Source organism: Apteryx rowi, unplaced genomic scaffold (genome assembly GCF_003343035.1).
Source record: "Apteryx rowi isolate R43461 unplaced genomic scaffold, aptRow1 scaffold_248, whole genome shotgun sequence".
NCBI lineage: Eukaryota > Metazoa > Chordata > Aves > Apterygiformes > Apterygidae > Apteryx > Apteryx rowi.
The window spans coordinates 1,175,850-1,201,163 of NW_020448841.1; the positions used below are offsets into that span (position 1 = coordinate 1,175,850).

At 37.0% G+C, this 25,314-nt stretch overlaps 1 protein-coding gene across 4 annotated transcripts in view; it reads right to left on the reverse strand.

Moving 5' to 3' along the window:
* Positions 1 to 201: 201 nt before the first annotated feature.
* SKAP2 (src kinase associated phosphoprotein 2) overlaps positions 202 to 25,314 on the reverse strand; it is a 124,149-nt gene continuing 99,036 nt past the window's right edge. For all 4 annotated transcript variants that reach the window (XM_026066770.1, XM_026066768.1, XM_026066767.1 and 1 more), the window contains 4 exons: positions 18,749 to 18,820; positions 11,881 to 11,993; positions 2,207 to 2,308; positions 202 to 1,801 (listed from right to left, as the gene is read on the reverse strand). In XM_026066770.1, the coding sequence (XP_025922555.1) occupies positions 2,216 to 2,308; positions 11,881 to 11,993; positions 18,749 to 18,820 (278 nt within the window). In that variant the 3' untranslated portion in view covers positions 202 to 1,801; positions 2,207 to 2,215. The remainder of the gene's footprint in view (positions 1,802 to 2,206; positions 2,309 to 11,880; positions 11,994 to 18,748; positions 18,821 to 25,314) is intronic.

A 25,314-nucleotide genomic window follows, 5' to 3' on the forward strand; every position in this document is an offset into this window, starting at 1 on the left:
GCCCGGCCCCGGCCCCGGCCCCGCTGCGCCCGGCGATCACGGAGCCAAAGTCGGGCCGGAGCCTCGCCGCTCCGTGAGCGGGCATTGCACTGCCGGCTATTTTGACTCTTCAGGATGAAGAGCTCCGCCGAGCCGCGACAAAAGCGAATTTGCCACGCGAAGGGTAGGTGGCGGCGGCGGCACTCTGAATTACATAATTAATAAAGAGACAGTGCGGTGTGCAGATTTATTAGGCTGCCATGTTAACATGAGAGAAGGAGCTTTTATAGCCATGATATTAACGCTTCACATTCTGTACACAATCCACAAGTGCACTTGATAAATTAAAATAGTAAAAGATCTGAAGACTACAATCTATCATTTTAATGCTTCACAGATAACATACAGAATCAATTTCAATGACTATTTCTTTAAAAAAAATTGTAAGAAAGCTCTCTACCCTGTTTGACTCCTATTAGAATTCTGTGTACCAGAAAGTAAAATAAATTAGTTAAAATAAAGCACAACATCTTAGCTTATTAGACGGATCTAATTCTGAGTTTAGACTAATGTTACCTTTTAACCCACACTGTTTCCAGGGCCTGCCTGAAGCATAAACAGCACAAGCCACTACAAGGGGACCTGCACAGGCTCAGCAATTCACAGACTGGCTTGACCTGCCTCTTTGGCAGATTAAGGGTCTCACAAATCAAGCGTGTGGGAGGATTCAAAAAAGTTTATCTTACATGCTAACAGCAAAACACATCCCCAAAAGAAGAGGATTTAAAGAATTAACTCTGACTTGTCCAGACCGTCCCTTGTCCACAAGTGAGAATGGTTTAGTGTGCTTTTTGTTTTAATGTTTCGACTGATGCTTTTTGCCACAAAGTTCTAGACTTGGTACTACTAAGACTTTAAGGTAGCCCTTATTAACTGTAACGTTGAACTGAGTCTGTTGCATAACTTCTACCAGAGTTTCCACATATAAACAAGGCATCCAGATCTGACTCTGTGGAAGTATCTGTAAGCAACAGGTAAAAAGAATATTTCATCACCACTGCTGACAAAATCACTCTCACCTGCCATTTATCTCGTGTTGGTTTACCAAAAATAGCCTTTCTTAATACATTGTCTTTTGCCAATTTTTCACAATTCGTGTTTGCATGGCAGAATAGTGTCACAGCAGTATTGCCAACTAAGCTGATTTAAAGGAGCCAATCCTTTATTTTGTGATAACAAAATATTAACCAACATTAACAATACTAAAAATACATGAAAAAATAAATCATTTGTTGAAATGTAAAAATAATCACTGCAAAGCATATCTTTAAAACTTGCATTATTACACAGGAATTTCCTTTCATTTTCCTAGGAAGCTACGCACAAAACGTACAGTGAACTGCTACATCAAAAGATTAATACATGCATGAAGTGAATAATAATTTGCTACTTTCAAAGTTCAGCTTATTTTGAGTAACAGAAAAACACAGCCAAGTTCATTGAAACAACAGAAACCTATAAAAATACGGAGCACTGCTAATATGCTTAAGCAAAAAGCAACAGGCACTATTTGACTGCTTGTGCCCCACATGTTAATTATCATCTATTTCATTTCCTAGCATTACAATTCTATAAAAAGTAAGATGAATGTTTCCTCAAAATGATGATCAATTACAGTTTTTAATGTTTAATATATACAAGGCAGTGATCTGACTACATTCACTGAAACCACAAAATGTGCATGGCAGAATCTTCTCCTTTCAGAGGCTGGGTCTGTAAACTGCAGCTGCACACCGCTCTGGACTTCAACTGCAGATTTCTCCTGATTAGCAAGAAGGAAGTTGGCAGTTCATCATTAGCCAAAAAAACTCAGACAAACACATAAAGCTCAGTCCCAAATATCTATCCCCTTCTACAGATTTCTGTATAGACAGATATATGCATATTACTCAAGTAACAAAACTAACTAGAAAGCACATCAACATTATTTTACCAAAAAAATCATGAAAAGGAAGCTAGTTATAAAATACATCTTATTTTGCACACTGCGGTTTAATATTTCATACAGAATCCCAAAAGAAGTGCTTTAATTGAACCTTCAATATATTTTGCCATAATCTTTATGTTAACAGTACTCCTACAAAGGTTCCAGGAAAGAAATACTTATGAAACAGAGAACAAGGGAACATATAAGCCATTACAGAAGATTGGATTAAAATGTACTTACCCAGGCCTCTCAAATATCATACATCTCCATTATGTAGGCTTTAGGCACCAAGCCAATGGTTCCCTTCATTTCTCCTACCCACCAGCCAAATCTATTGTACTCCTAATTGAAAACAATATGCAATATTAACCTTTAGTCTGATATAAATGCAATAGAGTTTTGTATGCAACTCCTTATGGATGCTTCATCTTATATACAGTTATAATCATTTCAACTGAAAATTAAAACATTATATCTTTTTGTTAGAGGCATTCACATGCAGAGTTAGGCAAGGATAGAAGTTAAATTTTAAAAAGGCCAGGCATACTCAGGAAAATTTCTTAATTATGGCCACACTTCTCTACAACACATACTAAAAATAGCCGATCTCTCCATCCGATATTCTTCACAAACATAAACATCTTGCCTTTGTAACTAATATCTGATAGCACAATACTGAAATGTAAGAATCAACTGAGATTCTTTCAGTATCACAAGGCTAAACTCTAGGGAACTTACAACCAACTTTTTAAAAATAATACTTTGCTCAAATGTGAAGAGAACGCTATGTATCTAATACATATTCTCTTTTTATGGACAAAGTCTACTATTGCTTTAGGCTTGCAGAAAATTCTACAGCAGATCTCATATGTCTGACATGACTAATGTACTTTTGTTTGAAATTTGTTTAGGCTTAGTGAGATAAATATGAAACAAAATGAATTATAATAGTTTAAAAAAATAATATCTTCCAAAAGCTATACCCTGTAAGAGTACTGTGGGATCCAAATTTAATTTTTTTCCTATGAAGTAAATATTTTAAGATCAATCCTAACAGCAGTTCAATAAACTGTAACAGCTGAAATTGCACACACACACATATTGAGTTACATATGAAGCATTATTAAAACAGAGACCCCGTTCAAAATGGAATGATTAGTAAGATAAAAGTTACTTTGGAACAAACATGGAAAATACAAAATACACAGATAACACTGAAAAGCACAATCTGCTTCCTGCTACACTGCTCTTCTGATGTGAAAAGCAAGGCTACAGATTTCTGAATTAATGGTCCCACTGAGATGACACTACAAGCTATTATTTTGACTGCAGATAAAGTTTTTCGATTATAAGTAGTCAGGTGGAGTTTAAGGGTTAATGGACTTGCATTAGAAGGCGAGCGATGGCGCTTTGCTGCRGGCACAGCCTGCCTGGTCTGCAGAGTGCTCCTGTCCTGTGCGGTGCTTAGCGACTCGGCTCTCCCTCTGCATAACTACAATAAAGCCCTGTTGATAACCCCACTTGCGAGACCAAGTGGGCCTGTGCGAGCTCAGGCTTTTTCTAACGTGCACACAGGCACGCACACCCACACATTTTTTTGATTTTCTTACTGTGGAAGGCTGAGCACCAATTTTGAATTCAACTTGCCTTTACAATGCAAACAGAAATTGGTGATTTAACAGGTTCTATCCTACCATCCATGAAACGCTGCAGTAAGTCTGGTTTAAAGAAAATCCACACAGAAAACAGCAGGCAAGCCTTCATTTGTCATGTGAATGCACACAACTAGAAGCTGCAAAAATAATTCTGCCTTCTTCCCCCTCATGCTGCAGAACAGTAATCTGGGGATGTGCCTCATCTGAAAGTCTAGAGATATCTGAACCCGATCATCAGTGACAAAAGTGCTCTCCAAAGAACTGCTCGTAGTCTCTCCCATGGGGCACACATTACTCCCCAAATCCTTAAAGGCTAAATAATATCCCAACACTGAGGTTTACAGTGTTCCAGATCAGCTTGTTTAAATATATATTTCATCTCACAATACACTGCTTAAATATACAAACTGTATTTCTAGACTAAAGTGGGAAATTGCTGAAAGGAGCAGTACTCACGTATGCTACTGGAATCTCAGCAATAAATCTCTCCAACAGAAAGCAACAAAAGATTTTAAGCTGCTACATGGAACTCATGAAGTGACTGGCGAGAGTGATTAAGCAAGTTTTGCTAGACATCAGCCAAAAAAACAAACAATACATGAAACGAGGGAAGTGGCTTAGTTAAGTGGTCATTAAATTGCATATAACAAATGGCACAGAGAAAGCCTGTATTATCCATTGAAAATGTTCCACTTAGCAACACTACATGAACTTAAAAATAATGAGTTTTTAAGGAACAATTCAGATACCTCAAATTAAAATTAAGAGTGTGTTTGCTGTTTTGAAAACCTTCTGTTTCTTGCTACTTAGTAATACACCACTTACTGCTCTGGCATGAAGCTAAGTGAGAAGATGAAATGAATGTTGATGTAACGGACTAGCAAACTAATTTAAGGATTCACTGCAACCATTATACTATACAGACAAGATTGCAATGCAGAAGCTTTTACTTTATCATTAGTATTCTTTGTATAGGTCTCAAGAGCAACATGAATCCCAATTAAACCATCTGCAGTCTATAGAAGTCTGAATAAAAATATAATACAGATACCTGGTTATCAAGAATATAATACTTTAATCTCAGGTTTTAGAATAATTACATAGCAGTCCCTTTTAAACTGATTAAGGTACAGACATTTCTCTTAAAGCTCTTAACCACTCCTTTCTGTCCTCAGTACCACAGAGGGCTTACTAGTCAGAGAGAGAAGCAGTCTCCCCCACTCCCTTCTTCCCTTCTTGCATTCACATACAAAATCCAAATTGATGTATTATTTCTATCACTGTTATCAATGATAAACTACTTAGTGACAACAGAACTCAATTGATTTGATGTTGTTGTGAGGTTCTTGTGTTTACTACTGCTGTTTAAGATGTGCAGAATAAAAGTCTAAAGCCCACATTTGTGGGAAATAATAATGAAAATGMAGTAGGATATGAATACAGTTATGAGTTTTTATATTAATTCTTAGGAGTTGGGAAGCACAGTGTTTTTGCAAGCATCAGCTTAAGATCTCAGGTACCACTAGGTTTACCATCTGGTATCCCTCACTGCATTCAGCTCTTTAACAGCAGTGCTAACATAGGGAAGCGACTATACTTCAGAAGGACTGATAAAATAATGAAGAGTCCTTTAATCTACAGGAAACCATTGTAGTCAATTTATAAGAAATATTGCATCCCTTTGTAGGATGTGTAATTATTTTCTATTAATCATGTGCTATAAAGCTACATTATGTGGTTATTCTGTTATCACTAGAAAGAGGCCTGCAGTCAGCTCCTGACAATGTTAGGTAATTACTAACACAAAGCTTCTTTCTCCTTATGTAGAAACGCTATCAAGATCCAGAGGTGCTGTGATGCTTGCTATATGAAAATAACTCTCCAAAGAAATTCAATAACTGCAAAATGAATTGCTCCAAGGCAAATAGAGGGGTAGGAGATGGGGGCAGGGCCAAACCCAGCCACGCTGCAATGAGGAGAATGCACAAGTGTGCAGCCACACTTGCAGTCACGCCACACGACTCTGAGCCCATTTGCCACACCAGGCCATGTCTGTGTGTGTGCGTGCATGTGTGCACTCACACACATGTGGGGGGGGGGGGGGAGAGAAGAGGCCAACACAACCCCTGGAATACCAACACCAGTGTAGTGGAATATATTAAGCCAAATAATACAACTCTAACAAATGACCAAAGGCTAAGACACTTCTATGTTTTTACTGTCTCTAATACAGAGTGGATTTTTCTTTCTAGCAGAAATTTATTTAATAAAGTGAAGCAATTCCAGAAGGTGGCAAGGAACAGGTTGTGTCTTAACATTTAATATGCTGGCAAAACATTCTCTATGCAGTATGCAATGATAGGGGAGAAAAAAAAGGGGGGGGGAGAAAAAGCAGGATTTACAGCCTCCTAAAAGGCTCTCAAACTGAACACACTGTGGGCAGATGCTTCTCCTTGTCCCCATTCCACCAATTTAATTGCATTATGCTACATATGTACCTAAGACTCTACGAGATACTGATTTTACAAGTTTTTTGCACTTGGGGAAAGCACAGTACATAGAAATATACTACCTCTTTTTCACATGTATTTTTTATCTTTTAAATCCAAGATTTTTATACTGTATAGAAGAGAATTTTGACATGCAAGAGGATGTCTATAGCATTCTCTTCTTACCTTTAGAAACAGATCCTTTGCGTAAATGAGCATCTCCAGATGCTGTGCACCCTGTTAACTTCTAGTGACTTCAACAAAATTTGAGAACATCTGGTCCTTGTGCAACTAGTCTCTATTGTTCAATACATATGGTATGTTGTTTTTTTTAAAAAAGAGTTGCTCAAAATCATTATTGTGTTTCAATGCCTTGAAGAAAACAATGGACTTGTATTTAAAAAAAAAAAACACCTGAAGTGTGTGAACTCAGGTTTTTTCTCTCTCCCTCTCCCATAGCATTACTAGTAATACTAACTTACAGATTGACGAGCTGCAAATTCTAAAATTGAAAACCAAAATGTTTCTATAACCTGGTTTGTGGTTAAAATAAATAGCCTCTCCTATCAAGCTAAACTAGTGTGGGAAGCATAGAGAATTTTTTTTAAAGAATATCCTAGGGGCCAATTTTGGCAAGATAATATTTTAAAACACCTCTAATTCATCCAGGAGATTCAGACTAGCTGAAAAATTTTAGAACTTCCTTTGGTGTAATTGCTGAATGATACATGATCAACTAGGGAGTATTTTTGGCACAGAACAGCGTTTTCTCTAAAAAGCAGAAAATGACAAATGCTTTAGATAACTGAATGAGACTTCTTCACAGGTAGTAGAGTTGTTTTAAGACAGCAATAAAATGGTTGTCTTTAAGAATGCAAGCCTCAGATTTATTGTATGGCAGCGTTATTAGGTTTTATTACCTGCAATGACGTGAAACAAAATAGACACCAATTAAAAAGTTCCAATACAAATCAGGATAAGCAGACTGACTTCTGGGATGTTTTCAGGGGCCAATTTTGGTTTAGAATGACTGAAAGGTCTTTTTTTTACTGTTATATGTCATAATGCCAAAAATTTTCTGATCGGGTAGGTAAATGCTTACATGTTGTTAAACGGCGGGCAAACCAACAGCTAGAGTCACTTTGCATTAGTCTGTATTAACTAACCTTTCATTTAAAGGCCTTCACAAGAGTGGCCTTATATTTAACCATGTATGAGGTTTATTTTTGTGTAAGGAACATATCTTAAACAAGTAAGAAAAAGAAAATTTCAAACTCAGTAAGTGCACCCGCATTTGCATTTCAGTTCTGATCAGAAGTGTCCTACTGAAGTACACACTTTGGCTCAGTTTGCAGAACAGTCATGGAACACACAAGCTATACTTCTTTCAGATGAAACTAAAATGGAAGATACACTTTAATGTGCTCCAACCACTAACGTGGACTCAGTCCAGAGAGGCAAGTAGACCTATTCTGACATTAAACCTCATGAAAAATGTACAGAGTGGACCCCAGGTCCTCAAGCACTATGCATTCCACTCTGCAAACCTGCTCCCATTGGTACACACTATTTGCTAATTTAGACAAAGCCAGTGTGATGATCACAGGAAGCTAAACTGTTGCTAAATACAGCTCTCACTATGGTCAATCAGACAAGGGCCTGGAAAAAAAAAAAAAACACTCAAAATTTTAGTATGCCTTTCACACTTTTATGAAAAATACCGAATAAATATACTTTATAAAAAGATTGCACACCTACTGTACAAAATGCTCTCACTCATTATGAAAGAGCTGCACTATTAAGTTGTACTTCATTTCATAAGTAGTAATCTGAGCTGTGGAGACTTCTTTGTTTGCCTTTTCATTGAACAAAAAAAATACAGGTTCAGATGCGAACACTTTAACAAACATTTGTTGTGTTGAGGGAACAACAATCTGCTGCACTGCAGTGCACAACCACTGAATACAGGGTAATCCAGGTACTGAGTTAATACTCTACTTTCATGGAAAATTCAAAACCGAAGTGTTAAGTCATAGATGTGATTTCCATGGATCATAAATACCAGAGTGAGTAGCATTATATTGCATTGGCATGTACTGAAAACAGGAAAGCAGTATTCCAGTTCAAAATACAATTTTTGACTTTCAAGTATTATTTGTTGCATTAATGAAAATATAAATGTAAACTTGATGGGAATTAAATTAGGTTAAAAGTTAAGATACGTTGGTAATTCTGCTAAGCAGGAGCCTGCTAATGTCTAAGTAAATTTCCATTACCACTTGCATTTGGCTGATGAAACTATGAAGTTTCCTAACATGAAGCATTCCACCTAAAACAAATAAATAAATACTGCAACTGCCACACTTATGTAAATTGTATATATATATCCTGAATTCAAGCCATACCAAACTTAAAAATATATATATATATGGCTACCAACTCTCACGGTTGGCTTTGCTTCTGAAAATTGATTTCTTGAATAAGAGCTATAGAAGATTTGTAAAACAGATTGTTACACCACAGGTTATTTCCCCATTTATCATATGAACTTGAAAGCAAAGGCAAGCCCATAAGCGAGCAGGAGTTGAAAGCAATCATCCTTTCAGAAAACAGGACACCCCAAAGTATTGCATTTCAAATAGTCAATATTAACTGAGAAATCTTAAAAAGTCCCTCTATCAGTAGAGCTATAAAATATTTTGTACTGCAAAGGGAGAGAGGAGGGAGTATAAATTTCTAAAAGCTCACACAGTTCATAGCGTAAGTTAAAAAAGCCACTAAAATATTCAGAAATATTATAAACTAAAATGATAAAATGATACTGAGTGTATCTGCACAGATATGTTGATAATTAATCTGAAAAGTTAATTTCCTTTTTATAAAGTAAATTTAACAAAGGCAATTCTGCTTAATTCTGCTCACATTAAAAACTCAAATTTTGAAGGAAATAAGGTTAAAACTCCCAACAAACTATTTTTGGGAATGGGGGGGCAGGGCTAAGAGTCCACATGACTACTGTCATGCAGAAGCCACAAAAGACACCAATATTTGGAGACTAACTCAACTGATTTTCAAATGCATCTTAAAAAAAAAAACAGGAAAACTTAATTTGTACAGGAATTTAACTAGTTGTGTACATAGGTATTTGTAGGATCAATGTCTAAGCATGCAAATTGTGCTCATTACATTAACAATGAATTTTGAGGCTCAGTATGAAGTAAATAAGGAGGATTTGTCTTTTGGTAATGGTTAGCTACTTTAGTGAGTAAATGTTGGCAAACTGAAATCTTGATTATTCTTCTAAAAGGCATTCAACTGGAAACTTAAATGTAACGTGTTCCTCATCTTACTTTACTTAAACTATATCAATGCCCATATTTTCCAAATTGGTTCATAATGACTTCTGTTGTACTAATGATCTTGTTCCTTGGAAACAAAATAGTCTCTTTTCCACCCCAATTTCTGTAAAGCTATGTAAAAAGCAGGTAAAATTACATTGCTTTGGCATAACAATTGCTGGAATCTAAAAATATATATTTTACCATGTTTATCGTGTTTTATCATGCTATATCATTTATGTTTCATTGTAAAACAAAGAACTATTACACGTTACACAAATATTCTCAACGTATTGTCAATGCCTAATCCTTTCTACTATGTTACTGCTATACCTGTACTTACTTCCGTATCAGCAAAATGCGATTTCTTCAAGAGTAATGTTCATACCTGGCTGACATATGATAGAAAGGCAATAAGCACAGCTAGGTGCAAGCTGCAGCTGAATTTATGACACCATTTTGGATCTGTTCACATCACCTCCTGTCAGTACCTGCATCTTGCATTTTCAGCCACTAGATGGTGTGAAAAAGTTAAAAAAAAAAAAAAAAAAAATTGCCAAGGTCTCCTGCCGACTGCCACAAAAATCAAGTATTAATGTAGTGGATTAAGAAATATTTTCTGAAGCAAAGTCTTGACCTACTTCAGGATGGTTAGGTTCACTTGTACTTTGGTTATATTCTCTCTCGCCATCGGACAAGGAGCTTGTAAATGATCAGACCTTGAAGCTGAATCAAGGGGATAGTTGAGATGGATAAATTCTCTGGCACTTTCCCCTCCACAGACCCTAAATTCAGAGCTGACAATAGTGGCCAACACTCATTTTTCCGAAGAAGCTGTAACAAGCTTTAAGTGAACCAGGACTGAATTTGCTGGGCTCTGTTCTGGAGCAGAAATCATTCGCAAAGCGAAAGGTTCAATATATCTGGAGCAACAGCAGGCCAGCTTCAAGGACCGCTTACGGATTAATCAAGGCATGACCACAAGACGGCTGATATACGGAGGACAGCTTAAGCTACTGTTTTTCTATTCCACTCCATTTTTTTTAAATTAAATTTCTCACTGTTTTGGCAAAGAGGTAGCAAGTGATTTTTCCACCTACATACTGAAGATTAAGATTTTATTAGTCCCCGCAATGCTACAGAAAGGTGCAACCCACGAAGCGGCCAATATGAATGGGGGGGATCTGTGTGTTCAGAGGTGGGTTTTTTTTGGATGACAGGGGAGGGAGAAGAGGCGGTTACTTTAAATTAGTACCATTCTTCAGTGYCGTATAACTGTATGAAAGTCTGCCCAGTCAAGGAGTGTTATCCTGCCTTTAGTAATGTAATTCAGTTATTAGCTTAAGTGACAATGAAATACCTCAGAAGACATACATGGTCACATTACCATTAGTAATATATCTTCTATATTTTTATATAGGACTACCTTTCTACCCATAAATCTTAAATTTATTTAAACAGAAACCATACATTTATTATCCAGAAACACTGCAGTTAAAGGTATCAAGGAAGATTTACAGCAATTGTGACAAAACTGAAGAGTTTGAAACTAATACAAACAGATGACTTAGCTTTCATGCAGCTACTTACATATTTCAGTGACCTACAATATCTTCCGCATGAATTATACTGAATGGCAACTACATCTGAGGTAAGTATTCTACATATATTAAAGGATTTTTTTTTTAATAAAAAGTAGAAAAACTCAGCTTTTTTCTAGTATGTGAGGAAGACAGAAATTTCCTCTTGGATGAATTGTTCAGAAGCAGATTTCAATGGACTGAGACATTTTTAAGAGAGTTCTTTTTTAAGGGAAAAATAGGAAAAATAACGAACATTAAAGTAAAATAAAATCTCATGCCTTATACCACTTAACATTATTTCAGACCAGAAGAATTAAATCTATCATTTGCTTTGCAAACAAGAAAACAGCGAATTAAAAACTGTGTATATCTGTCAGGGCAAACAAATTTGGAATCCAAGTTGTCAGAACAATTGCAATATACACGCAAAGATGAAAGCAGAGTTCAAAAAAACAAGCGCCTTCAGTAGCAGCATGTCCAAAAAGCCAGAATCAACACAGTCAGGAATATAAAACAGGAAACAAAAAACATAACATACAAGATAATATAAAATCCTGCAAGGTTAACTTTTACAAGCAGAAAGCATATTGTCTCCCATTAAATTAGTTAACAAACGGTAGCCAGGATTTAGCAAGTAAATAAACATGCTTTTAAGTTAATTCCTGTTACATGGCTATGTTCTAAATGTGATTAGAGTCCATTTGACAAAATAATTAATTGCGGCGAATATCTGATTACAAACAAAGGATCTGAAAGGAAGTGCCAGTTTCCCCCCATAGTACTGTGGGAATGTGCCCTTCTACCACGGCTCTCTTTTTACAACTATTTAGTCTCAATAGCATGCCATACCTTGCTGAGAATGTAGATAACGTCACCGCGTTTAAATGTCAACTCATCAGGTACATCTCCTGTGCAGTCCCACAGACCTTGATAGAAATTAGCATAATCGGTATTTTTACCATCTGCAGAGAAAAYACAGCATCTAATTACAAAAGGATAAAGATTCTGAGGGACAAAAATTACTCTTTAAATCTCCAGACACTACACGGCAATTTATTAGAGCACATTTCTTAATGCTCTTTGTAAAAACAGCTCCTTCATACCGCAAAAGCAAGTGGAAACCAAGTTTAATGCGTGAGCCCCTCATTGGCAGCAGCTGTATCACTTAAAGACATGTAGCTACAGGTTTTCAAAGCATTTTCCAGCTGCAACTTAGAGCAGCTAGTTTTCCTCTACTAATATATTTCCAGCAAGCCATATTTGTATCTCAACTTGAAACCAATAAAAATGCTAGAGTGTAATTAATAATAATCTGTGAAAGGAAGCCAAAGTAAGTATTTTGTGATATGCTCCCCCTCCCATTTATGCTCCAACAAAACTAAATAACTTCTCTGAGAACCTTTCAGATTATCTTTGATTGTTCCTTCTGAAATATTGGAGAACTCTGAAACTGTTTGCTGAAGCTGCATTTTAAAAATATTTGTGTCAGATCCAGTTTAGGACATTAACCTCTGGCTAAACATGCAACCACACTACAGTCATAAACTCATCCTTCTAACAGCATAAGCACAATGGATGTGCTGTGTTCAAGCTGCCATACAGACCATTAACTGATTGATTATTTAGCACTCTTTGCTCTGTAATACGGCAATAACACAGTAATAAACGCTTTGTCATACACTTACAATACAGAGTACATCTACTGAAACACAGCACTTACACATAGTTAAATACACTGGGTGCTTCTGTTACACTGCAAACTATTTCCTGTTTTTAATTCCATGAGAATGGAGTGTGATGAGTTAATGCAAAAAGAATGTAAGCAATACTACTAAGATGACCAGTTACATTATGTATACACTAACCAGACAGACTGTATATGTACTAATAATTTACATCACTGGAAAGCTATCTTCTAATTCTGATAACATAAATATCACTGAACTGGCTGGATCAAGGCTGTCACCTTAGTTTTGTTATATGATCCTTGAACAGCAGGCTTGCTGGTTATTCCAACATATACCAGTCACATTTGCATGTCATTAGCACTCTACACCATTATTTACAGTTTACAATTTAATCACAATTGGTTAAGTTCATTACTGAAAAAAATCCTGCTCAAATATCAAGTAAAAAGCAAAAGAAAACATCATGCTCTATATAAAATAAAGTAGCATTCAACTTGTGTTGTTCTCTATTTTGACAAATACTTAAAATTTAATTTTAATTCTCTCTATACGAGCACAGAGAGCTTGCTTTCTATTTATTCACTTCAGTCAGTGTTCTGCGCTATCTTGTTTTGATGACAACACTGGCATAAGATGAAACATTCACAACCTTGAAATTAAAACTGCTGTTAGCCACCTTTTATTTTTCCATAAACTGGTGATTACTGGCTAACATTCACTATATAGCGCTAGAGGGCGTTCTCACTATCAGTGCACAAATTCTTCTGTCATCACATCAAAACCAGCAATACATTAAAAAAAATCCCATCTACTTAGAATAAGAGATTTGGTTATTGCAAAATGTGTAGATAGTATAATCTCAAGAGGAAAATGTAATCGGTTTGAAACGTTGCACCTCCAAATTTTGACCCTTCCCACTTGTCTGTCAGCTCATTATTCACCAATTTAGCATGAGACAATTAAAAGCAGTAGCACAGGTTAGCACCAAATTAATTTGTAATAATATTTTAATCAAAGTATCTCCTCAGTCTTTTTGATACAGCATGGACTGCAGTTCCCAGCGCTATCCCACAAAAGATAAGGTAAGCCCTCATGAGAAAAAAACTGAAAGAGCTACTTTGGTATATCCCAACCTTTCAAATCTCTCAGCATTTGCCTTTTTGATCTGGGTTAAATACATTAATCAGGACTTTCACATCTGCAGAGTTGCACTAAAGTGAATCATGCTTTTTCACACTGATTATCAGTTTGGGGTCTGCTCTTACCATTTATGCGCCTGAAGTAACTCCTATTAACACTAATGTGAGTTACATGGGCAACACTGACAAGAGAAGAGATCCCACAGTGAGTGAGACACATCTCTCCCTAGATGTTCATCGTGAGCATTTCATTAAGCCTCAGAGTGGGAATGAAACTGAACTAATGACATGGCAACACTGAAAAAGATGCATTTTAAAATAAGCTTATTGCTACCCTGATGATGTTGCCCAAAGACTAACCATGGCTCTGTGCCCTCATATGTGAAAGCAACATAAAACAGGAGCTGTTCATATCAGCTAGCCACCCATTTCAGACAGCAACTGGTATACACAGGCATAGAAGTGAAAAATAGGGAGAGAAAGTGTCAGTATAAGCTTGTGAACAACTACACTGGTCTCCAAGCAAGTGTTCATTCCATTTTGGAAATGCTTTCTCATGCCCACCAGTACAAGTTTCTCCAAATACCAGAAGCAGCTACACACATAAACATTAAATGTAAATATACCTTCAGAATCTATATATCTAAAGGACAGCAAGCTTCATGAAATGATTAAGTTGTTCACAGTGCTTTACAAACATAGGTACAACAAAAAATGCCACAAAAACCTCTGTAAAACACAAGCCCATTCTTTCTTGCTCCAGCAATTTTAAAAGTTAGAGAGGACCCTGCCAAATTTCTTCTGATTGCATCTGAAGAATTGAATAAAAGAAAACCAGCAGACCTGGGTGAAGGAATTTGGTATTTATATGGTAAGGAAAAAACATGGACCTTCTAAACACATGAAGTACATGAAAACAGTCTGTGGATTTAACATCAAGAACTTAAGTGCCAATTAGAGTTTAAATTCATAAGGTATTGATTTGCTGGCATTACCCTGTCAAAATTACACTCTATTATACTCTGTAAAATATGTTTTGTGCCTTAAAAATACTGTGTATGGTATAACTGCTAAATGAAAGTCTGCTGTATTTAGAAAGCATGGTCACTTAGACCACAAATGTAAATGAGAGATGATCAAGTACAAATTCTTTTTCGTAGGGAGYAGAGGGCCGTTTGTTTTTAATCCACCCACTGCTTTTAACATAACCAGTCAAGAAACGGCTGAGCATGGTTTTGGATAGGCTGTTTCTCCAGGAAATAGTTCTTTCATTCCAGGAGAGTTATCCAGATGAACAACTATCCAACAGTTTTCAAAACTCTTCCCATGAATTCTTCTCCATGAAGAATTCCTCAGGGTTTTCTTCTGCCATCTCTGTTCTTCCAGTAACAGTAATAGGAACAACAGATATTTTTGTCCAATATACCGATGAAAACATTTCAGAGTTTGCTTGATAGATCAAACAGCAGTGGTTGCCAGCCTTCCTGATGGTAGGCTCAAACTGCTTATTTGACTGAAAAGTACCAGCACCTCATAATACATGCTTGAAGAAAAAAAGGTGAACAATTCAGGTAAAACTCTGACAAGTGTATCACTCAAGCACATACTTAAAATGTTGTAGACTGTTTAAAACTTAACAGTGCCAGCACATTACTTAAGGGAAAAAAAAAAAACTCTAAGAGTATTCTCAATAGACAGAGATAACAAAACCTGGAAAAACAGATTAAGAGTACACATTTTAAACGTTTTTAAGTGTGCTGTCCCACTAAGCCAATCTAATTGAAGGCTGTCCCATTCCTGTACCCTCCCTGTGCCATTTTTGGCACTTGCCATTTCAGAACACAGACTTGGCAAAAACTAGACTGATCAAAAAAATTGAATTATAGCCAAAATACAGATATGCACCATTTAAAACACTAAAATAAATATGGCTGTGCCTCACTTCCACCCATTTTCCATTTTAACACTGATGGCACCAAAGTTAGCAAACTCTACTATGGTAGCGATGTAGAGCTACTAGTTCCGCATTATCTGCTAACAGTTCGCTTGTGGAATGAAGGAACACCCAAGCATGTTTTCTTTTTTCCACTTTGGTTTGGTGTCCAATATATTAATATGATCTTTAAGAAGCTTGCAGTTCTGACTCATATTGCTTGACTTTTGATCAGATTCTTCAAAAAGATCAGATTTCAAGACTACTAATCACGGTCTGAGCTATTTTACACTACTTAACAGTTTTAAAAAAGGTGAACTTCTGGAAAATTACTATATACTACTGTGTCTTCCTTTGCTGGTGATGTGCTGAATATCTACCATATTAAAGGTAATTGCTTAAAGATGAAGAGACATGTGAAGTGCAAGATTAGTGATACCCAAATGACTCTGTCTCAACACAACTGACTTAAGATTCTCAGTGTTCAGACTCTTTGCTCAGATGAGACATAGACTGTTAAAGGACACAATTTGTTGACACAATTTGTTTGCTCTGATGTTGTCCTAAAACTGCAAAGAATTCCTGTAACTATTTCTTTGCCTTTTTTCCTACACGCAAAAAAATTATAAAATAAGGGCTAAATAATCATAGTGGATTTATTTGGACTCAAGCTCTAGTCTAGCTCAGTTTTCTCTGCATAATCTTTCTCAGGATAGTTCCATTCTTCTATTGTTTCTCAATTACTCCAAAAGCAAAGTATTTACCCTGAGACAACACAGAATTGATTACACTTACTAAAACAACAGTGCTTGTGAAAACGATAATAGGTAGATAGCTGTAGCAAAAAAGACCCAGCAAGCCATGTTTTACACCTGAAGCCCTCCAACGCTTAGGTATTTTCAAATAACTAGGTCACTAGTAATTAACATAAAAGCCATCCAGCAGCAACAGTCAGCACCAAGACTGAAAGATGAAAAGAATTCTGGAGTCTGCACATTAACTGAAGTAGAGATAAGCTGAAACAACAACAACAAAAAAAAACAGTAGAAAATAAGAAAGGTTTTTTGCCTTCATCATCAGGCTGAGTTCACTGACTATTTGTAGAAGATCATCTGTGAAATTCAGGTTTAGTAAAGCCAGGCAGTAAATGAAATTTAAGAATGCATGTTTTATTTTTATGGAAAAACATGGAATATTCTTGAATAAGGTTAAATATTTATGATCAGATGCCTATCRGAAATAATCATGTCAACTCACAGACCTAAACAGCAAACAAGTTTCTAGTGTTAAATAAGTAGTCAAATAAGGTCAGATACTGCTTTACTATAGTGTTAAAATTATTGCTTGAAATGAATCTGATGCCTGGAGAGAATTGTTATGGTATTTTCAAGGACATTACAGAAATACTAACAGACTGACAGAGCTGTTCTCATAGGAGTTGAAACTTTTCAAAAATGAAGGTGCTAAGGTTTTGATTTCCTAAAAGTATGATCATTTAGAACTTCTTCAAGATGGTGTGTTAGTTTAAAAAAAAAAAAAAAGCTGCTTTCAAGTATATAATTGGATTGACCCTATGCCGCATTATGATGACACACTCCTGTAATTACGGTAATGTCTAAATGAGTACTAAATGCTATGGCTGTAATGAGTCATGTTGTTTTACACATGTTTTTAGCAGAGCACAATGCTAACAGCATCTGATGACTTGGCTCTTGCTTCCTTTCCAAGAAAAGCAAACCCCAAACTCTTCACAGCAACCTGTTCCTGCTTTCCTGTATGGGTCAGGAAATCAGGCCTCCATTTCCTCTCCACATGTTGCAACAGGAAGAGCCCTGCAAAGCTACTTCCTAAAGGAACTCTTCTTTTCCACCCTTTCCTTGACAGCCCTGAAAGAATGATGTGCATTATGGACGATGAGGGAAGGTGAGCCAGATTGTATGTCAATGCAGGTCACAGTTACAATGCAGCAGATCTCAAAGAGGCTTAAGGTCTGATAAGACGCAGGTCTTCTCTACTTGCTGTGTCAAATCACCAGTGGTTTATCTAAAGGTCTGTGCCCTTGAAGTACATATATATCTTGTTTTTAAGCATAACTGGAAATACCTTTCTGTCAAGAAAAGTTGTCTGGCCATGTGACTTTACATGGCGTATACAGCTATTTTTCCAGTCTCGGAGATAATTAGCACAAGGGCAGTTTGCCCAGCTAAAACTGAGAGAATATCCTTCGCAGCCTTTCTGGGCATTTGTGTCCTTTTCCAATTTTTATGTTGCTGTCACTGGACTCTGGCATTTCTTACCCAATTCATTTGCTTTCTGTGGTAATCATATGCAATGAAGATATGCATGGCCAACATTTAAACAGGCTGCAGATCAATTAGTGGTCTTAAGTTTATCTGATTTTTATCAAAGAAGACAGAGCTTTGGGTCGATTGTCAGAGCCTGTGTCAAGTTGACCTTTTCAGAGACGTCTACATTGCCAGTCCCTTGGGCAACTTGTTGTCCCCTGTTAGTCTCTGAATGGCAGAAGTCTGTTCTGCTCAAGCACAAAGTATACACAGATGTCTATATTACATTCTTATAGGTTTGACAGCAACTGCATGTTGTATCTATAAACTGTCCTTTAGCAGTGACACTTCCCCAATGATGATAAGCTAATTTATGCAACTAAATCTCCTTTGTGCAGAAATGAAAGCTAATTGAGTCATTACAAAGTAATTCAGGAAGGAATACCTTGTATAAATTGGCTTACTTTATAAATCCTTCTCAAGAGGTTTTCATGCATCCTAAGTGATGCTAAGCAGTTTTGCTGCTATCAAATACCCAGGTGAAAAAGACAACTTTACAGAGCTGTAAAAACATTATTTTAAAACAGCAAAGGCAAGATACAAGGAAATAAAGGCAAAAAGAAATTGCATACAAAAATAAAGAAGAAAAAGTTTAACATTGTGTCAGATTACCTGAAACGATGGTAACTTTCTCCTGGCTCAGTTTTCTTGGCACTTCAGTCTTTGGAGGAACACTTTCTTCTTCTGCAAAACACATAACTGCAAATGAAACTCTGAAGTGACACCTCGGCTGACAGGAATTACAGCCCCCATCAGTCTGAAAGCCACACTCCACATTTCCAGATCATAAGCCCTGTTTACTATTTTACATTTGCACAGAAGTTAGAGCGTTGTTATTTCTGGGGCTTTCCCTACCCATCCAAACACTCCAAAAGCTTTCTTTCAAAATCTCAGTTGTGAACATCTGTTTCCCTTTTCACTCTACTCTGAACACGATAATACAGAGCTGCAGTTCTGCTTTTTTCAATCATTCCAAGACAATTAGAATGAGGGTCCTATTCTGCTACATACACTTCTTGCCAGGATAAAGAAAAGGAAATTCAGGAGCTAAAATGATTCCCAGCCCATGCAAGAATTCAAATGTTCTAAACAGAAGTATGCAGAGGAGGCAGGGGATATTTTACCCATCTTACTGTCAATACTGGCAGACAGACAGCCTGGCTAGACACCTGCATGACGGGAACACAGCCCCTGCAGAAGCCAGGCATTCGCTGCTCCTGCCTACTGCAGCTGCCCATGGTTTTAAGCAAACCAGACTGTATCAATATCTTAGTGCAAGTTTTTAGGAGAGAAGAAAAGAGAAAGTCTGGCAGTGATCAGCTCTAAAGCATGTTTTCTGGCTAACGGGCTTGGAACACTCTGAAACCACCATGGACAATTTCCTGAGATGTGCTCCATATTTCTTGTCCACAACAGACATGGAAGTCTCTCATTCCCATACCCTCACTTAGTAAATCCACACTCCACTCACGGGACATAAGAACTACTCGACCCAATTTGCAGCCAACAGTTCTCTTGGTGATGCAAAAAAGGGAACAAACTACGAGTTCTTTTTTAGTTGTATTCTTTCTTTTGGGTCAAAAGGAAGTAGCAACAGATTTACCTTGGCCTTTATAGAACACCACAACTGTCAAAGCTGCTGTACTAAGTGAGGAAATAGTGTATTGATAAACCTACTTTTCAAACAAGAATTAAGACTTTCAATACTTTCAAATTATTTGGTGTTGCTACTCATCACATACTGATATTCATGCTTGTTTTTAAGGTACGTATTTCAGCAGCTGATTTTGACATTTTATAAATGACAGATAACAGACACAGAACTCACAGCTTTTAAAATGTTTCTCATAAGCAAATTACACAAAAGTTGTACAATCTACTCTGACAAAGAATGAATTTTATATCAACAGTTCAAAGGATTGTTAGCCTTGTAAAAATTTAATTTACTCACAAGACTGTTCCTGCAAACATTAAAGCAGATGTTTAAAGCACAAGAGTAGACCTGTTGAAATGAGTATGCATAATTGTTTGCTAACCTATATACACAGTCCTACAAATATTACAATTACATCATAAGATTCACTCTACAAAGGGCTTTGAACTTCTGCCCTACTAAGCCACCAACAATTTTTGCCATCTGACTCTTGACTAGCTAAAAGTCTGTCTGAGATGAATACAAACTATTCCTTGAGCCAAAGATAAAAACAATAGAATGGGGAAAATCTGAAGCTGTGGTACAACACAAAACACTCCAAACTATTTACTGCCTTTAAATATATTCCCCCAGCTGGCACACCACTTGTGACACATTTCCAAATACACTCATCTGTTTGTTTTAAGCACTTAGAATAGGCACATGAATGACACAAACACACTCCATGTGTTGTCCAGAGCACTAGGAGGCACTGCCATTCTGTAGCTTCTGTATCACAATTGCACCACTTACGAGTATTATTATTCCATTGCCAGTCACATTCTCTAGGACAGTTTTTTGTTTTTTTTTTTTAACAAGAACACACAATTTCATCTAATGGACAGAATATTATACATTAATAAAAAAAAATGCTGATATTAAATGTTACAGATTTTTGGACCAGTATCAATGCTGAATTTACATGTTGAACATACTCTGGATTTTAACTCTATAATTGTCATCATCATCATCAGACTACCTGGCACACAGAATTCTGCTCTGACGGGGGTTCAACTTAAGAAAAAAAAAATAGAAGAGGTTTGAAGAGATTTTTCATAACAGATATAACTGAATATATGCAGGTAGTATTGTGGTTTCATATAAAAAGTTAGAACATTGCCATTCCTGTTCCTGAAACATATATTTAATAAAATAGAAACAAGTGTTCACGAGATCCGTATTTGAAGAAGAAAAAAAAATGTCTGAGCTAAAGTTCTTTGAATACAGAGAAGGTCCCAAATTCAAACAACGCACGTCCCATTAGCAGAGTGGTTGGGATGCCACCACTCCACTTGTCACGCTTTGGTTTCTTCCAAAGAATTGTCAAAGAGTGGATGGACTAGATTCCCTGCAGATGCAATTAGGCCAGAAGAGGCACTCCAGAACCAAACTGCACATGGTCCAAATACTAATGGGCTTTCAATCCATGTACCCAGACTAAACTGACTCCATAGTAAAACCTTTCTGAAAAGTGCATAGTGTGAACATCATGACCTAAGCACAAACCTGAGCTTTACAAATCTGTTTCAATTGATCCAGACTACTTGGTAATGTAGTCATAGCCACAGTGGTGTAGATCTAAYAGACTTGGTTTAGGGTGGCAAAAAAGAACCTATAGTCCCTACTAGTGTTTTCTGGCATTATGTCCTGAAGCAGTGACAGTGTGTGGGAGATGCCTTTCAAAGACAACAGCCTCAGATACCCAGAGACTTATTGCTTTGGTCAGAGATGACATACTAAAGTTTGTGTCACAACATGCAACAGTTGCAAAAGATTTAAAAAAAAAAAAAAAAAAAAGCCCCAAACCACCCAGTAGAATTCCTTATTAAGATACTGTGCCAGAGGAGTCACGCAGACCTTTAAAACACAGACCTGGTACAATGTTTCCTCTGTATTGCTTCTTCACACCATCATTATCACTGCAGTGAAAAAATATGCTTCTCCACCTTCTCACTATGTCAAAGGAACACTAGTYAAAACAGTGAACTCTTCCAGACCTATAGATCCAAAGAACAGATATCTGGCCCTTGAAATACAGGGTATGTTCTATATTCCACCAGTTCTCAGAGACCCTAACAGCAAAAAATTTAAAAAAATTCTTTTAGCAACAGTTGAAGAAGGAACTATATTTACTAAGGGGTGTTTCAGTCCCTGAAAGCTGCTGAAAAATAATTTACTTATTTCAGTATGAAGATAGAACAGAAAAATAAAAATAATCCCCCAATCATAGATGATTCTACCATCCACACAATTTAAAAAGTGAGCAATGAATACTATGCTAGCTGAGTTTTTGACATGAAGCCATTGATTTTTCTTCCAATTTCTTTTTCTTAAAGGGAAAAAATTCAGACTTCTTGAGTATAAAATGGATTAGAGTTTGGCATGAACAGTGCATTCCTTCAATGGAATGTGGTATCACCATGATAAATATGCATAAACTTAGCAGTTTCGTCTACCAACACACTACTTATCCATCTTTATATGTTTGATCTWAATTTAATGCCATTATTAACTAGTATTTTATTATGCTGTATCCTCTGAGATAGACTTTGTCATTTCACAGTTTGTGGGTTAATATATTCTATTCAACACTTTAATAACAGTAAACAAAAACAGCTCATCTATGCAGCAAAATCTACCAAACCACACAGATGGTTATAAGGTTTTCATTGTGTGGTTTCCATAGCAATCATATTGCAAATCTGGAACCTTCTTGCAAATAAGCAGCTTGTATTTACATGCCTCTCGGCTGCAGCATGGTACTCTACACCATGTGAAGTTGTTATTCCAATCACATATTGTTAGAAAAATCTTTGGGAGATGTTTTGATCAGTCAAGATAAAAACTACTGCAACAAACTAATTTTTCATCTATTCTGTGATAATTCAAGCAATCATATGCTTGTAATGCACACTAATATATCTTCATTTGAAAACTCACTTTGGTGTCAAAAGGTTATAAGCATATAAACAGGCCTTGTAAGACAGACCCCCACAAAAATACTTATTAAATAATCAATAAAAGCTACAATGCCTTTACCATTGTACTCAGCAGGGATGACAGACATACGCATCAAACACAGAGGTGTGCACATGGAGAACTCAGCTGAATGTGAACATCATGGCTGTATACCGCTTTGCTTAAGAAAAATTAAAAGGTACAATGGCATATTAACACCAAGAGTATTACTCTTCCAGACTGCTTTTCCCCTACAAAAAAATGACTCTACGCAACTGTAAACAAGAACTCTCAAATATGAATAAATGCTTACTGTGGGAAAGAGTTGAGAGCTTTTCTCTCTCAGATTTACAATTTTATAAATTGACCTAACCCCATAACAGATGTATTATTACCCTAGTAAGGAAAATAAATCAGTCCAGCCATGCAATTTAAAAAAAATAGCTAGAACTGGCTTTTTACAAACAAGATTATTTGTTTTGAAAARAATTTAAGCAATCCCAAAGAAGGAGCAATAAAAACACAAATTTTAAGTACATGCTATCTTTTTATAATTTGGCTGAACTGTCGACTTCTGCTTGCATTAGTAGTGAAGATTAGGGACCATCTGGAGACAAAGGAATAAGAATCAATACGTTGTTTTATGTAGGCCAGAATGCTGCCTTACCTGAGCATCCCAGAGAAGAGTATTCCCCAGGCATGGGAGTGAGGGTCCTCTGCAGTATCCCCACTATATACACACCTGTGTATGCCTTCACCCAAAATCTTACTGGGTTTTAGCCCAAGTGGCTTGATATCTCAGAAATCTTCTCTATGTTACTTGATCTTACACTTATTTGCCCTGGTGTGTATATGCATAATGGCATGGACTTTGCTTTCAGTCCTCTTCTTTTAGGCTCCAATCCACCCACAGCAAGAAGTCTCTAAATCCAAATAGCAAACTCTAGTTTTGATCATCTTCCAAATATACCCACAGATCTGCCCCTTTCCAGTCTTGCCCTCTTCCTCCTGGACATGGTAGATTACTGGATGATTTACCAACAACAACTCCTTGACATTTCACCCTGCATTCCCTGTACCTTGCTTCATTCCTAAACAAATGAAACAGCTTGGAAAAGGCTGCTGAAGGTGCTATGCACTAGCCACAGTGTGAGATGGGTTGGGGATGGAGGGGAACTGTCTTGTTAAAGGTCCATCTGACTGTATCAGGGTGCATGGTCTGGGGATGAAAATGTCTCCAAGAGGGTGACAGAAGTGGAAAACAACCTGGTTGCTATTTAGAGAGGAGATTATTCCCATTTCTGAGTCAAGCAGTTATCACCCAACAGCTCAAACAGAGAAGCCATGTTTCTGCATGACAAGCTTGAGTGAAAGAGCTCCAATTTCTACAACAGGGACAGTGAAGATGGGGACAGAAATGGACCAAACAGATACAGGGATTGGACAGAAGGTGACATCGAATTATTAGCAGATGTGGAAGCTGCATCTGAGTCACCACCATACTCAGAAATATGATAGGAAGCAGACAACACAGAATAAATAGAAAGAGATCTCCAGGTCACAAACAATATGAAAATAGAAACRTTTTTATGAACAATATTATGTGTACTGAGCTGCTTTACTTTTAGTTGAGGACAGAACCCATGTCGATTCCCAGTCCCAATCCCTTCCAACACATGTGATTCAAGAACAATTCCAAGAGGAAGGCAAAAGGTTTCAAATACACTGCTAGCTAAATTTGATGAAACTCCAACTAAGATATTTTGTCCAAGTTTTAATCAGTTCTTAGAAACAGCCACTACTTAAATTCCAGAGTTAGCAAGGTTGAGTATATGCACAGCTCTGTTTGTTAGACCAGCATAGAGCAACAGAACTCTGCTATTACTGTTGACAATGTACTGATCCCAATGGCCAGGAACAAGCAGCATTGGCTGTACAAAGTGAAGGAGTTAGAATCATGAAGTGCTTTGGGTTGGAAAGGATCTCTGGAAACTGCCTCATCTAAACCCCTGTGTCTAACTCTAAAACTTCAATCAAGTATCTAGCAAACAACAATATTTGGTCTCTTGGTTCTCCAGACTGCCCTAAGAAAATCCAAGCTAAGCAGCAGTAATAAGGACCTCTGCATGTTGATAGCTCATCTATGACACAGCTGGAGCCAATGATTTTATAGAACAGGATTAGCTCAAATGACTCAGTTTTGTCCAGATCTTGCCAAGACTCCAGACATGAGGTTTCCTGAATTCTCTGAGAAATCCTTCATTATCACTAGGTTTGGGGTTGTTTTGTTTTTCCCAGCTGCACTTCTTGTATCTTGAAATGACACTACTGTGCACCACCACTACTCCCAATTGTGTAGGTAGTCTGAATAATCTAAATGGCCAGCTCAGGTAAAGATAAAGCACTGCCTCCCATTGAGAAGACCTTGAAAAAGTTACCTCATGGTTCTCAGAGGGAAAAAAATAATAGTGGATTTTGGTAAAAATTAACTGAGGCTCTCTGCTCCCGGAAAAGGAGGTGAGAGGGA